Here is a 15,343-nt window from a genome sequence, read left to right as displayed (position 1 = left end):
AAAGCCTTGAATAATGTCCCATGAATGTTAGGAAGCCCGTGGTAGTAGTGAGAGGGAAGGACTGAATGAATTTGGTATTTGTACGGAGATGGTATTAGGGAAATGAACAGGATTGAAGGCTGATAAATCCTATGGAGCTGATAATCTACATCCATGTTTAGTTTAGTTTATTTTTATTACGACGTGTACCGAGGTACACTGAAAAGTTTTTTTTTGTGTGCTATCCAGTTAGTATTAAGTTTAGTTTATTGTCACGTGTGCCAAAGCACAGTGAAAAGCTGTTTTGTTGCATGCTATCCGGTCAGCGGAAAAATTACACATGATTACAATTGAGCCACCCACAGCGTACAGATACAGGATAAAGGGAATAAGATTTAATGCAAAATAAAGTACACTTAAAGATAGTCCAAGTGTCTCTAATGAGGTAGATGGGAGGTCAAGACTTCTCTCTGGTTGGTGAATAGATGGTTCAGTTGCCTGATAACAGATGAGATGAAACTGTCCCTGAATCTGGAGGTGCGCGTTTTCAAACTTCTATGTCTCTTGCCTGATGGGAGAGGGGAGAAGAGGGAATGACCTAGAATATTTAATGAATTTGAGGGAGTGCAGCGTAGGTTCACGAGGTTAATTCCCGGGATGGCAGGACTGTCATATGTTGATAGATTGGAGCGGCTGGGCTTGCATACTCTGGAATTTAGAAGGATGAGAGGGAATCTTATTGAAACATATAAGATTATTTAAGGGTTTGGACACGCTAGAGGCAGGAAACATGTTCCCGATGTTGGGGGAAATTCAGAGCCAGGGGCCACAGTTTAAGAATAAGTGGTAAGCCATTTAGAATGGAGATGAGGAAAAACTTTTTCACACAGAGTTGCGAGTCTGTGGAATTCCCTGTCTCAGAGGGCGGTGGAGGCCGGTTTTCTGGATGCTTTCAAGAGAGAGTTAGATAGGGCTCTTAGGGATAGCGGAGTCGAGGGATATGGAGAGAAGGCAAGAACGGGGGTACTGATTGTGAATGATCAGCCACGATCACATTGAATGGCGGTGCTGGCTCGAAGGGCCGAATGGCCTACTCCTGCACCTATGGTCTATTGACGATTGACCCTAGAAACTGGATGAATTGCTGATCATTTTCCAAAGTCCTGGCAATCACGGAACAGGCCTTGTTGGCTGGAGGGAAGTGAATGCAACCCCGTTATTTATAAAAGGAGATGGAGGGAAAACAGGAATTGGATGCAGGTTGTGGAGGAACAAGGAACTGCAAGCGTTGCTTTACAAGAAAAGACACAAAGTGCTGGAGTATGTTAGTGAGTTGGGCACCATCTCTGGGGAACATGGATAGGTGACATTTCGGCTAAACCTTCCAACTGGAAAGGGTGCTCTCCATGTTCTCCAGAGATGCCTGACCCGCTGAAGTTATTCCAGCACATTGTGTTTACTTGTCATTAGATGCACGTTATCCTGACATTGGTTGTAGGCAAGAACGGAACTCACTATCAAAACATGGAGGGGACGGGGAACACAATTTTTGGGCGGCCGCGCGCGCATGCGCACACTCACACACACGCGCGCGCGAGGCTTCGGAGGCTCAATCCAGCGCGAAATGCAGCTCAACTGCCTGTCTCACCGGGTTAACTAACAGCCCTGTCTGGACTGACGGGACACCAGCGCTGCTTCTCCGCGCTGGCCATATTTCCCGCAAGCCCAGGCAGGTTAACCTGGCGGGGATGATGCCCACCTCTCAAAACATGGGGGGGGACGTGTCCCCTCTGGCCCCCCCCCGGGTTTTCACCCCTGGTTTTAGGAAAAGTGCATCATAATAGCTGTAACAGCAGAGCATTGAAGAAGATTGACAAGGTTGGACAGAGCCAACATGGACGGAAAAAGCAATCGTGCTTTAAACAAATCTAGTTACAGGGTCATACAGCACGGAAGCAGGCCCACTCTGCCCAGCTTGCCCACGCCGGCCAAGGTGCCCCATCTACACTAGTCCCATCTGGCCCATATCCCTCTAAATCTTCCCGATCCATATACCTGTCCAAATGTCCTTTAAATGTTGTTATAGTTTCAGCCTCAGCCATCTCATCTGGCAGCTCATTCCATATACCTACCACTGAAATCTACTGAAACGTTTATGAAGATATAACAAACAAAATAGAGGAGAGTGAACGAGCAGGTGTGATGTATTTGGATTCGAGAAGGCTTTCGACAAGAGATACAAAACGATACGATAGAACTTTATTTATCCCAGGAGGGAAATTGATCTGCCAACAGTCATAAAAAACACAGCCTTCTCTCAAAGTACAGCCGGCTCCGTCCCTTCATGTACAGGATCTTAGCGTTCCTGGACCAGTCCAGTTAACTGTCCATGTACACTCCAAGGTATTTGTATTCCCTGGTAAACTGTACATCCACACCATTGATGGAGACAGGGGTGTTCCTCTCCTCTAAAAGTCCACCACTAACTCCTTAGTCTTGTCAGTGTTGAGCTGGAGGTGATTCAGCCCACACCACTCAACAAAGTCATTGACTACACCTCTGTATGCAGCAGAAGCATGGAGAATTCACCACATATCCATGTGCCTATTTAAAAGCCTCTTAAACGCCTCTATCGTATCAACCTCCACCACCGCCCTAACAATGCATTCCAGACATAAATAACTCGACCCGCACATCTCCTTTAAACTTTGCCCGTCCGTCTCACCTTAAAGTTATACCCACTGGTCTTTGACATTTCCACCCTGGGAAAACGATTCCAACTGTCTTCTCCATCTGTACCTCCCGTCATTTTCATCGATTAGTATGGACTTCAGGGGTTATGGGGAGAAGGCAGGAGAATGAGGTTGAGAGGAAAAGATAGATCCGCCATAATTGAATGGCAGATTAGATTTGCTGGGCCGAATGGTCCAATTCTGCTCCTATAATATGAATTCATGAGGCCTTCCCTCAGCCTCCAGAGAAAATAATGCATGTTTTTCCAACCCCTCCTTGCAGCAAATCCCCTCAGACCTGAATTCCCCTGCACTCCTCCGCAAATGTGGAAGTACAGAACTCGTCTGCAACTGGTCCTTAGTGTTGAACTCCTCGGTGTCCAATTGTAATGTGAAGTTGGGGATTAAGGTTATGGGTTCTCCGCAACCTCCGGTGGTGAATCTGCTGGAAGAACCTGGGCCAGATTAGATCTCAGTGCCAGCAGATCCTTTGCACTGCTTCCCAATAATTGGGCCCCATTTCTGAGGAAGGATTTGCTGGCTTTGTAGAGGGTCCAGAGGATGTTTACTAGAATGATCCCAGGGATGATTGGGGAGGGGGGGGGGGGGTTAACATATGATGAGCGTTTGACAAATAGTGAAAGGCTTGGATGGAGTGGATGTGGGGAGTCTACTAGAGGGAGAGTCTAGGACCAGTGGCCATATCCGCAGAATAAAAGGAAGTACCTTTAGAAAGGAGATGAGGAGGAATTCCTTCAGTCAGAAGGAGGTGAATTTGTGGAATTCGTTGCCACAGACGGCTGTGGGTGCCGTCAATGGATATGTTTGAGGTGGAGACTGATAGATTCTTCATTCGTACGGGTGTCTGGGGTTAAGGGGAGAAGGTAGGAGAATGGGATTGAGAGGGAAAGATAGATCAGCCACGATTGAATGGCGGAGTAGACTAGATGGGCCGAGTGGCCTAATTTTGCTCCTATCACTTATGAACATAAATATGAAGACGTGGAGTCACTGTCATGTAATGGACCCGCTGCACATTATTGCAAGTGTGAAGTGTTATTGACGATGATGACCCACTAATGTTGCTGTTCTTCCTAACCATCTGGTTGTTTTTCTTACAGTAAGGAGGCCAATTAGCTTTTCTCACAGTTTTGACTGGTCAGGTAAAGGCAGTTCTCCCCGTACCTGACATGTTGTCACGTCTTGCTTCTGCTTTTGCAACTCACACTTCATCGTTGTGTTGGTCATTCTCGGCTACGTGGACTAGTCTCTGTGCCGTGTTGCCGTGTGACGTGCTTGGTGCAGGGGCTGTGGTGATGTCGTATCAATATCCGTGATGTCGGGGGGCTTTCATCTGGTGATGCTCTTTGTGAACGGAGTCAAAAGCCACTGCGCGTGGCCAAAAGTGGCATTTATGTTTATTTATGTCATAAGGTCTTGGAGCAGAATTAGGCCCTTCCGTCCATTCCGTCTACTCCCCCATTCAATCATGCCTGATCCATATTTCCCTCTCAATCCCATTATCCTGCCTTCTCCACATTATCCCAGACCAATACAAATCAACAATCTATCTATCAATCTCAGCCTTAAAAATACCCAATGACATGGCCCCTACAGCCTTCTATGGCAATGAATTCCACAAATGCACCACTCTCTGACTGAAGAAATCATCTTCTTTCAGATCTTCTCATCTTCTTTCTGAATGTATGTCCTCTTATTCTGAGCCTATGACCTCTGGTCCTAGACTCTCCCACTAGTAGAAACATCCTCTCCACATCCACTCTATCCAGGCCTTTCACCATTCTGCCTTTCAGTTTTAATGAGGTAACCCCTCACCCTTCTAAACTCCAGCGAGTACAGGCCCAGTGACGTCAAACGCTCATCATATGTTAACCTAATCATTCCAGGGTTCATTCTCGTAAACCTCCTCTGGGAGGTTCATTCATCTATCGTGACATGGGCCAGTCCAGTATTTATCATCCATCACAGACTGCGTTCGAGAAGGTGGTGATGAGCATCGGCCCTTAACATGGCAGCTCTTCAGGAGAAAATGCTCACTCAGTACGCCATCTGTGTTTCCATTACACAGTACGTGTATTTCCATGACACAAATTGGATATGACACAAACAATGAATTAGGGGATAGTATAGAGACACAGCACGGAAACAGGCCCCTCAACTCCCTGAGTCCGTGCCGACCAGTGATCACCCCGCACACTAGCACTGCCCTATACGCAATTTACAATTTTACCAAAGCCAATTAACCTACAAACCTGGACGTCTTTGGAGTGTGGGAGGAAACCAGAGATCTCAGTGAAAACCCAGGCAGGTCACGGGTAGAACGTACAAACTCCATGCAGACAGCACCCGTAGTCAGGATCGAACTCTACCTCTGCGCCATCGTGCCACAGTAAGCTATAGGGAAAGTTTGAGCAGGTTATTTCTTGGTGTGCAGGAAGCTGAGTGCTGATGTTATGGAGATGTATAAATCATTTGGGAAATAGATAGGGTGAATGCCTTTGGAGAAGTCTTTTTCTCAGGGTAGGGGAATTAAGAACTAGAGGGCATAGGTTTAAGGTGAAAGGGGAAAGATTTAATGAGAACACGAAGGGCAACCTTTTCACACAGAAGGTGGCGGGAATACAGAACGAGGCAGTTGAGGCAGGTACACTCACAACATTGAAAAGACATTTAGTCAGGTACGTGCATAAGAAAAGTCCAGAGGGGTATTGGCTGAAGATGGGCATAGGGGACAGCTTAGACAGGGCATCTTGATCAGCACGGACAAGTTCAAGGCCTATTTCTGTGTTGTATGAAAAATAACTCTGATCTCGCCCCAACACCCTTTCCCCATTGACACAATTACTTTCGTAACATGATTCTCTATAACATGAGGTTTCTTAGGGATCCAAGTATTACTTTACAACAGAACAGCCTGTACTACTATCCCCATCCTCACCTGCATCTCCTGCCCCCCCTCCCCCCCCCCCCCCCCCCCCCCCCATGATCCCTGCCCCACCCCACCCCTCTCCATCCACCTCCTTCCTCTCCCTCTCCCTCTCCCCCTTTGTGAAATCCAGTTTCCTGGGGAGGGGGAGGGGGAGGAGGGGGGGGGGGGGTGGTGGTAAAAGAGCTGGAATGTTGTAACTAAGTAATGAGTTGTATAATCAACAATGTGGGAAAAGCCATTGGAGTCTATTCTCTCACTCCAATCAGGTTTGACCCACTGATTAATGTGAGGCTAAGCTGCATTGGCTAAGCAATGGCTCTGGTGACAGTGTTGATGTTTTACTAACATGTAAAATAGAGGTGGTTTAACAACGTTTAGATCATTGAAGTCACGTGGAGTTTGGTGCTAGTCACTATTAGTATTGCCTCCTTGCCAGGTTTCTACATTGATCAGAACTTGACCATTCCCAAGACTTGGCCCATTACAAAGTTCAAGTCCATGACCCATTCCAAAGGTCGTCCACTTGACCCATTCCAAAGGTCAAGTCCACTTGACCTATTCGAAAGGTCTTTGGTTTACTTTAAAGATATAGCACAGAAACAGGCCCTTCGACCCATCAAGTCTGCGCCGACCAGCGATCATCCCATACACTAATACTTAACTATACACTAAGGACAATATATAACTTTACCACAGCCAATTAACCGACAAACCTGTACGTCTTTGGAGTGTGGGATGAAACCAGAGCACCTGGAGAAAACCCACATGGTCACAGGGAGAACATACAAACATTCAAACTCTGTACAGGCAGCACCCAGTCAGGATCGGACCTGGGTCCCTGGTGCTGTAAGGCTACTCTACTGCTGCGCCAGCCCATTTCTAAGGTTGTCAAATTGACCCATTCAAAAGGTCAAGTCTAGAAACTGCTGTTCGTCAATCATAGACCAAGAACACCTTAAGAAATGCTTTACACACAAGATGACATAATAATACATTAGATGTATACAGATGGCCAGGGGGGCACGGTGGCGCAGTGTTGAGTTGCTGCCTTATAGCGCCTGAGACCCGGATTCGATTCTGACTACAGGTGCGGTCTGTACAGAGTTTGTACATTCACCCCTTGACCTGTGTGGGTTTTCTCCAGGATCGCTGGTTTCCTCCCACACCCCAAATACATTAATTGGCTAATTAGCTTGGTATAATTGTAAATTATCCCTAGTGTGTGTGTGTAGGATAGGGTTAATGTACGGGGCTTGCTGGTCGGCACGGACTTGGTGGCCTGTTTCCACGTTGTGTTTCTAAACTACACAAAAATAAATAGAAAAGGTGCACTTTAAACCTGGCTGATTGGTGTTGGGTTTGCCGTTGGGTTGGTGTTGGGTTTGCCGTTGGGTTGGTGTTGGGTTTGCCGTTGGGTTGGTGTTGGGTTTGCCGTTGGGTTGGTGTTGGGTTTGCTGATTGGTGATGGGTTTGCCGTTTCATCTTTCCCAGTAATTCACTCAAAACCAAACTGTTGTGAAACCAGCCAGGTGGCAACTCTAACCTCGATGTCTTGGGTCTGGCCACCGTAAGCTGCACAGGAAGTCTCCGGCTAACTGGTGACAGAGCCGGATCTCTCAACCCCTCCTTCTGTCCTTGCAGACGTGTCAACCGCGGAGAGGAGCAGAAAGGACCTGTCCCCCCTTGTGGCCAACGGCGTGCTGATGTCTCAGACTACTGAACATGACCATTGCGCTGTGCACGTTCAGAGGAAGAAGTTGCTGAAGGCACCGACGCTGGCTGAGATCGACAGCTCTGACTCCGAGGTAAAAGCAAGGTTGTTGCTCAACCCGATCCTTGCCTTTGTGGTTTATATCCAGATTAGTTTATTTGGTTTATTATTATTATTGTCACGTGGGCCGAGGTGCAGAGAGAAACGTTTTTTGTCGAGTGCTATCCAGTCAGTAAAGAGTCTATACATGATTACAATCGAGCCGAGCACAGATACAGGATAAAGGGAATAACGTTTAGTGGAAGGTAAAGTCCGATTAAAAATAGTTTGAAGGTCTCCAATGAGGTAGATGGGAGGTCAAGACCACTCTCTAGCTGGTGAGAGGACGGTTCAGTTGCCTGGTTGCAGCTGGGAAGAAACTGTCCCTGAATCTGGAAGTGTGCTTTTTCAAATTTCTGTACCTCTTGCCTGATACCTTGCAGTCTTGGATGGAGCTGTTCCTAAAACATGCTGTGATGCATCCCGATAAAATGCTTTCTATGGTGCATCTGAAGACGTTGGTGGGATTTGCTGGGGACATGCCGAATTTCCAAAGCCTTAAAAGGAAGTGGAAGCGTTGCCGTACTTTCTTGGCCACTAGTTGCTTGTAAGGGTCACTAAGGATTAGTAAGGGTGTCGGGAGTTATGGGGCAAAGGCAGGAGAATGGGGTTGAGAGGGAAAGAAGGATCAGCCATTGGTGGAGTAGACTTGAAGGGCCTAGAATTTAAGAACTGAAAGTATCTGTGGATTTAGTGTAGTTTAGAGATAAAGAATCCATTGAATTCACGCCAACCATCGATCACCCGTTCACACTAGTTCTATGTTATCCCACTTTCTCATCCACTCTCCATACACTATTCACTATTCCTTGCACGTTGTAATATTCTGATACCCAATCTCCCATCCCAATACAGGGAAATCCTGCACCATTTATATGGATTGGAAGCAGGTTACTGAGTAGAATTCTATCCAATTGGAGATATTGGAGATAGTCCTAATTTTCAGCAGCTTATGATTTTCATTTAATTTAGAGATACAGCGTGGGAACAGACCCTTCCACCCACCGAGTCCATGCTAACCAGCGATTAGCCTGTACATCAACACTATCCTACACTGCAGAGACAATTTACAATTTGCAGAAGTCAATTAACCTACAAACCCGTATGTCTTTGGAGTGTGGGAGGAAACCGGAGCACCCAGGGAAAACCCACGCGGTCACAGGGAGAATGTGCAAACTCCACCCAAGGTCAGGCTACAGACAGCACCCGTAGTCAGGATCGAACCCAGGTCTCTGGCACTGTAAAGCCCCTGGCCCACTTACGTGTCCTTGGCACGCTAATTACGCAACCTCGTCGTCGCGTTGAGGCGCACGGGTATCGTGTGGGCCGTGCGGGATGGTGGCATGGAGAAGCGCGGAGGGGTATGGAGTTGTGCGCGGTATCATGCAGCGCTCCGGGATTTTGTAGGGAAACAAAATCTTTGCACGACCCCGGCGTAACGTAATGCGTACGCACGCAGGCGTATTGCAGTCCCACGATACCCATGCGTCTCAACGCAACGACGAGGTCGCGCAATTAGCATGTCAAGGACACGTAAGTGGGACAGGGGCTTAAGGCAGAAACTCTACCACCACGCCACTGTTCTGTTGTTGACTAAATGTTTGCATTCAAGGGTGGGCTGTTCATCGTGGTTGGACCATGCAACAGCTCGTGAGCCACATGCTCCCTGCATACATTGAACAGTGGTGCTCAGTGTAGGCACACCTTGGGGCATCTCATGTCTGCTTTCGGTGAAAGGCTGCATGCATTTTTAGTTAACTTGTGCTTCGATCATCTGACAACGATTCCCGGAGGGCGCAGTATTTTGGTGACTAATTCACAGCAGTGTTTTAGTGGGTTTTTTACTCTCCTGCCACCCTCTTTCCCCCCCCCCCCCCCCCCAAACTGCTGACCTAAGCAGCGCAACACATTTTCCATACGGAGGGGCCAAGAGGTGCCAGCCAAAATAGGGGAAGAGGGGTAACCAGTGATTAGACACTCCTGACCGTTGATATTGGTATTGGTTTAATATTGTCACGTGTACCGAGATACCGTGTAATACTGTGTACGCGCACGTGCGAGTGTGTGCACAGACATGCTATCCAGTTAGATCATACTATGCATGAGAGCAATTGAGCGTTACGCAGGTACAGCAGGTAATGCAAAGAGAAACACACCAGAGGGCAGGATATAGTGTTACAGCATTATGGCATTACAATTATAGAGAATATGTCCAATTCAGTGGTTCATTGGTACTATATTGTCACATGTAGTTAGGTATAATAAAATTCCTTTTTTGTATACAGTTCAGTAAAAATCTTACAATACAGTAGGGCCTAGGAGCCCATCGAGCTACTCCACCATTCAATGATGTCTGATCTATTTTTCCCTCTCAACCCCATTCTCCTGCCTTCTCCCTGTAACCTTTGACACCCGTACTAACCAAGAACCTGTCAATCTCTGCTTTAAAAATCCCCAGTGTCTTGTTTGCCACATTGAATTTCACAGGTTCAACACCCTCTGACTAAATAAGTTCCCCCTTTCTTCATTTTACAGGTATGTCCTTTTATTCAGAGACTGTGTCTTTGGTTCTAGGTTCTCCCATTACTGGAAACCCCCTTTCCACGTCCACTCTATCTCGGCCTTTCATTATATGAAATGTTTCAATGAGATCCCTCCCTCATCCTTCTCAACTCCAGCGAGTATAGACCCAGAATTCCTCATCCAGTAACTCACTTATCCCTGGGATCGAGCACCATTGTACAAAAGTGTAAGAATAGGAGATTACACTGAGGCAGTACACAAGAGTCTCCGTGCTTCCATCGCCATCTTGCACCCTCCAGGTTCAAATTTGTTCAGTATTTTAGAGCCTTAACTTGGCCATAAAGGCCCGTTGTCCGGGCAACGCCATTGGGATGTTATCGGTGTCTTCCATGACCACTCCCTTACACTGCAGGCTGCGCCCTATCCACTGGAGTGCTGGGCAGCGGCAGGGCCTCCAGCGACCCACTCCACCGATGCCTCGTTCCGGACATGTCGTCCCTCGCCTCACATGGCCAGCACTCGGCCTCCGTGCCCCGGGGCGCCTCCCGCAGTTGACCTCAGAACACCCAGAGGTGAGCCCCAGCGTGTGTGCTTTCCTCCGGCTACCGCCATAGCCATTTTGAGGGTCATGCTCCCGCCATTTTGGAGGTCATACTCACGCCATTTTGTAGGTCACGCTATCGCCATCTTGAGGTCATAGTCTGCCATTTTGAAGGTCATATAACCAGACAGGTGCCAGCGCAACAACCTGGCTCTCAACACCAGCAAAACCAAGAAACTGATTGTGGACTTTGGAAGGGGTAGGATAGGGACCCACAATCCTGTTTATATCAACGGGACGATGGTGGAAAGGGTCAAGAACTTCAAATTCCTGAGCGTGCATATTTCCAAAGATCTTTCCTGGTCCCAGCGCACTGATGCAATTATAAAGAAAGCACATCAGCGCCTCTACTTCCCGAGAAGATTGCGGAGAGTCGGTATTGTCAAGGAGAACTCTCTCAAACTTCTACAGGTGCACAGTAGAGAGCATGCTGACCGGTTGCATCGTGGCTTGGTTCAGCAACTTGAACGTCCAGGAACGGAAAAGAATGCAGAAAGTTGTGACCACTGCCCAGTCCATCATTGGCTCTGACTTCCCTACCAGCAAGGGGATCTATTACACTCGCTGCCTCAAAAAGGCTGCCAACATCATCAAAGACCCACATCATTCTGGTCACACACTCCTCTCTCCGTTGCCATCAGGAAGAAGGTACAGGAGCTTAAAATCTGGAACATCCAGGTTCAGGAACAGCTTCTTCCCCACAGCCATCAGGCTATTAAACACAACATCAAACAAGCTCTGAACAATAACAGCCTATTGCACTTTATCTGTTTATTTATTGTGTATATATATGGTATATAGACACACTGCACTTTTATCTTCTGTTTGGTATTATGTTTACATATTCTGTTGTGCTGCAGCAAGCAAGAATTTTATTGTCCTATCTGGGGCACATGACAATAAAACTCTCTTGACGACTTGACCTTTGACAGAACTCCAGCCTCCCAGATAATAAATTTGGGCATTTGACCTGTGCGTGGTAATGTGCTGGAGACACCAGGAGCATTTCAGGTTTACCTCAGACTGCACAGTTGGGCACCAGAATAGGCACACAATCAAACAGGTACACAAATAGGATATGTTTAGAGAGATATGGACCAAACACGGTCAGGTGGGTCTAGTTCTAGATGGGGCCTCTTGGTCAACATAGGCAAGTTGGGCAAAAGGGCCACATGACTCTGTCGCTAAATACTCAGTACTGTGAAGTTCTACGTATTTACACGAGCTACAATCTGTTTAGCAGGAGGATCGAATTAAGATGGTGAGAAGCAGTTCCAGCGGATCAACGTTCAAGGTGGAAGAGAGCTCGCCTGAGACGCCGAATGGCAAGAAAAGTAAGTACGGTGGGAGAAGACTCCTGACCCCAAACGTTATGTGTTGGAGTCTGCATCTGAACTCTGAACTCTGACCCAAAATGCCACCTGTCCATTTCTTCCCCAGATGCCGGCTGAGTTCCTCCAGCTCTTTGTGTTTTGTTGATTTCATTACATTTTCTTCCTCCACCTTTCATGCTAATAATTACATTTATGTCTCGGGGTTATTAGTCTTAACCCCTGGATTTTTAGTCGAGCAACATAACCACTGCCTATAACCAAAATACTGCAGATGCTGGAAGTCTGAAAGTAAAAGAAAGGTTCTGATCTGTAACGTCACCTATCCACGTTCTCCAGAGATGCTACCTGACCCACAGAGTAACTTTTTGTTTTAACATGGTGCAGGCCCTCTAGTCTCATAGGAATTACATCTGCTGAACAGACCAAGAGCTCAGTAACCTTCTGATTGAGGAGCACGAGGCCAACGTGCCGATTTCGAGCTGGTGATGGTGCAGAGAGGGTTTACTGAGATTGTTGCCAGTAGGAGGAGGGATGGGCAGTTGTGGGGTGGGGAGCGGTGAGAAGGGGGGGTGTTGGCGGTGAGTGAGGGGGGGATGGGCAGCGGGGTGTTGTGGGGTGGGGAGCGGTGAGGAGGGGGGGGGTGTTGGCGGTGAGTGAGGGGGGGATGGGCAGCGGGGTGTTGTGGGGTGGGGAGCAGTGAGGAGGGGGGGGGTGTTGGCGGTGAGTGAGGGGGGGATGAGGGGAGGGGGTGGTGTGGGGGTCGGTGAGGGGGGGGGAGTGGTGAGGGGGGTTGGCGGTGAGTGGGGGTGAGGGGAGGGGGTGGTGTGGGGGAGAGGGGGGGGGGGGAGTGGTGAGGGTGGCTGAGCTATAGGGAGAGGTTGAGCTTGCTATTACTTTATTCCTTGGTGTGCTGAAGGATGAGGGGTGATCTTATAGAGGTGTACAATATCAAGAGAGGAATAGGTAAATGAACAAAGCCTTTTTCCTAGAATAGGGGAATTAAGAACCAGAGGAAATAGGTTTAAGGTGAGGGGGGGGGGGAGATTTAATAGGAACCTGAAGGGCAACTTGTACTCAAAGGGTGGTAGATACATGGAACAAGCTGCCAGATGAGGTAGTTGAGGCAGGTACTATCATAACGTTTAATAGAACTTTTGCAAAGGTGCCTGGATAGAACAGATTTGGACGGATACAGTATGGGCCAAATGCGGGCAGGTAGGACTAGTGTAAATGGGCCATGTTGGCGGTGTGGGCAAGTTGGGCCGAAGGATGGCTCTATGATTTTATTTGAATGAGACTTGAGTTACCATTGTGCTGATTACGATTCCCACCCTCCGGCCCTGGCTAGGGATTGACAAGTTTGGTTTGGTTCAGATTGGTTTGGATTGGTTTATTGTCCTGTGTGCCGAGGTACAATGAAAAGCATTTTTGTTGCGTACCAACCAGGCAGCGGAAACACTCTACATGATCACAATCGTGTCTGGAAGTTGGGAAACCAGGCATTTTCACTCTGCTTTTCCTCCTCAGCTCCACCAATGTTCCTGCCCATCTCCTCCACTCCGCAGCCCGAGCGACGGAAAGCGCCGCAGAGGCGGCACTCCATCGAGAAGGAGACGCCGACCAACGTGCGCCAGTTCCTTCCTCCCACCAGGCAGAGCTCCAAGTCTCTGGTAAGTCAGCGGTGATCGTGATGGAAGTCCCACAGACCCACTGTACTCGGGCAGTTCTACGTAAACTTGAGCAGGTTTCAAAGCAGAAGATCCGGGAATCTTCCACGGGACACGGGATGCGGCACGGTGGCGCAGCGGTAGAGTTGCTGCTTCACAGCGCCAGGGACCCGAGTTCGATCCTGACCAAAGGTGCTGTCCGTACGGAGTTTTACGTTCTCCCTGTGTCCGCGGGTGTTTTCTTCGGGTGCGTCGGTCTCCTTCCACACTCTAAGATGTACCAGTTTGCAGGTTAATTGGTTTTGGATAGTTGTAAAATTGTCCCTAGTGTGCGGGTTAGTGTACGGGATGATCACTGGTCGGCGCGGACTCTTGATTCCCCTACTCAGTGGGCTGAAGGGCCTGTTCCCACGCTGAATCCCGAAAGTCTTGAATCTCTAAAGTCTGAAGACTCATTTCCGTCAAGTTGCTTTGGTATCAAATGGTTCAGACCTCTAGTGTCCAGGGTACTTCGGACAATAATTAAACGTTGCAACTGACTGCATAGGACCAAGACATTGTATCCTTCTCCAGTGCAGGCCAATGGGGATTTGGAATTATGGCATCATGGGGATTTTTGCCTTATTGCATCTGTCTTACTGCTGGATCCACTGAAAATCATTTAGTCCAATTCTCTTGCCCTTTGTCATTTCCATTTTGTGCTTTTCCTGGTGAAAACCTCTGCAAATCTCTTGTTAAGTCCCTTCGACAAAGTTTGCAATGTAACTCAAGGGTCAAACCTGTCCTGTTAATATAGATTATCTGGATTAAGGACCTTGAATTATGACACGGCGATTTTAAATCCATCCACCCAGTGTAAACTGCGTGAGGGAGATACATAGAACATAGATCAGTGCAGCACAGGAACAGGTCCTTTGTGTTGAACATGACGCCAAGTTAAACTGATCTCATCTGCCCGGACATGATCCATATCCCTCTGGGTCTGAAGAAGGGTTTCGGCCCGAAACGTCGCCTATTTCCTTCGCTCCATAGATGCTGCTGCACCCGCTGAGTTTCCCCAGCAATTTTGTGTACCATCCATATCCCTCTATTCCCTGCACTTCCATGTGCCCATCCAAAAGCCTCTTAAATACCACTGTCATAGTTGCCCCCACAGGTGGCACAGTGGTGCAGCATAGAGATGCTGCCTTACTGACCAACATGCCCCATCTACATTAATCTCAACTACCTGTGTTTGCCCCTTATCATTCTAAACCTATCCTATCCATGTATCTGTCCAAATGTCTCTTAAATGTTATGATAGCACCTGCCTCAACTACCACCCTTTTTGTTAAAAAAAAAAAAGTCACCCCTCGGGTTCCTAGTAAATCTTACCCCCCTCACCTTAAACCTCTGTCCTCTGGTTCTCGATTCACCTACTCTGGGCCAAAGACTGTGCAGTTACCTGATCTATTCTTCTCATGATCTTGTATACCTCTATAAGATCACTCCTCATCCTCCTGCACTCCACGGAATAAAGCCCTAGGCTGCACAGCCTCTCGCTGTAGCTCAGCTCCCCCGAGTCCTGGCAACATCCTTGTAAATCTTCCTTGTACCGTTTCCAGCTTAACAACATTGTTCCTATACCATGGTGCTCAGAACTGAACACAATACTCTAAATGTGACCTCATCAATTTGTCTTGTACAACTGTGACATGACCTCCCAACGCCTATACTCAGTAGATTGACACAAAATGCTGGGGTAACT

General features: G+C 47.8%; 1 protein-coding gene across 4 annotated transcripts in view; it reads left to right on the top strand.

Annotated features, from left to right (window-relative positions):
* spire1 (spire type actin nucleation factor 1) overlaps positions 1-15,343 on the top strand; it is a 149,569-nt gene that overhangs the window by 112,885 nt on the left and 21,341 nt on the right. For 2 of the 4 annotated variants that reach the window (XM_033019415.1, XM_033019418.1), the window contains 4 exons: positions 3,833-3,874; positions 7,303-7,466; positions 11,836-11,929; positions 13,457-13,599. In XM_033019415.1, the coding sequence (XP_032875306.1) occupies positions 3,833-3,874; positions 7,303-7,466; positions 11,836-11,929; positions 13,457-13,599 (443 nt within the window). The remainder of the gene's footprint in view (positions 1-3,832; positions 3,875-7,302; positions 7,467-11,835; positions 11,930-13,456; positions 13,600-15,343) is intronic. The other 2 variants (XM_033019416.1, XM_033019417.1) reach the window with 2 other exon arrangements.

This window comes from Amblyraja radiata, chromosome 4 (genome assembly GCF_010909765.2).
Source record: "Amblyraja radiata isolate CabotCenter1 chromosome 4, sAmbRad1.1.pri, whole genome shotgun sequence".
NCBI lineage: Eukaryota > Metazoa > Chordata > Chondrichthyes > Rajiformes > Rajidae > Amblyraja > Amblyraja radiata.
Note: the sequence above shows the minus strand (reverse complement) of the source record. Positions and strands in the feature narration are given on the sequence as shown.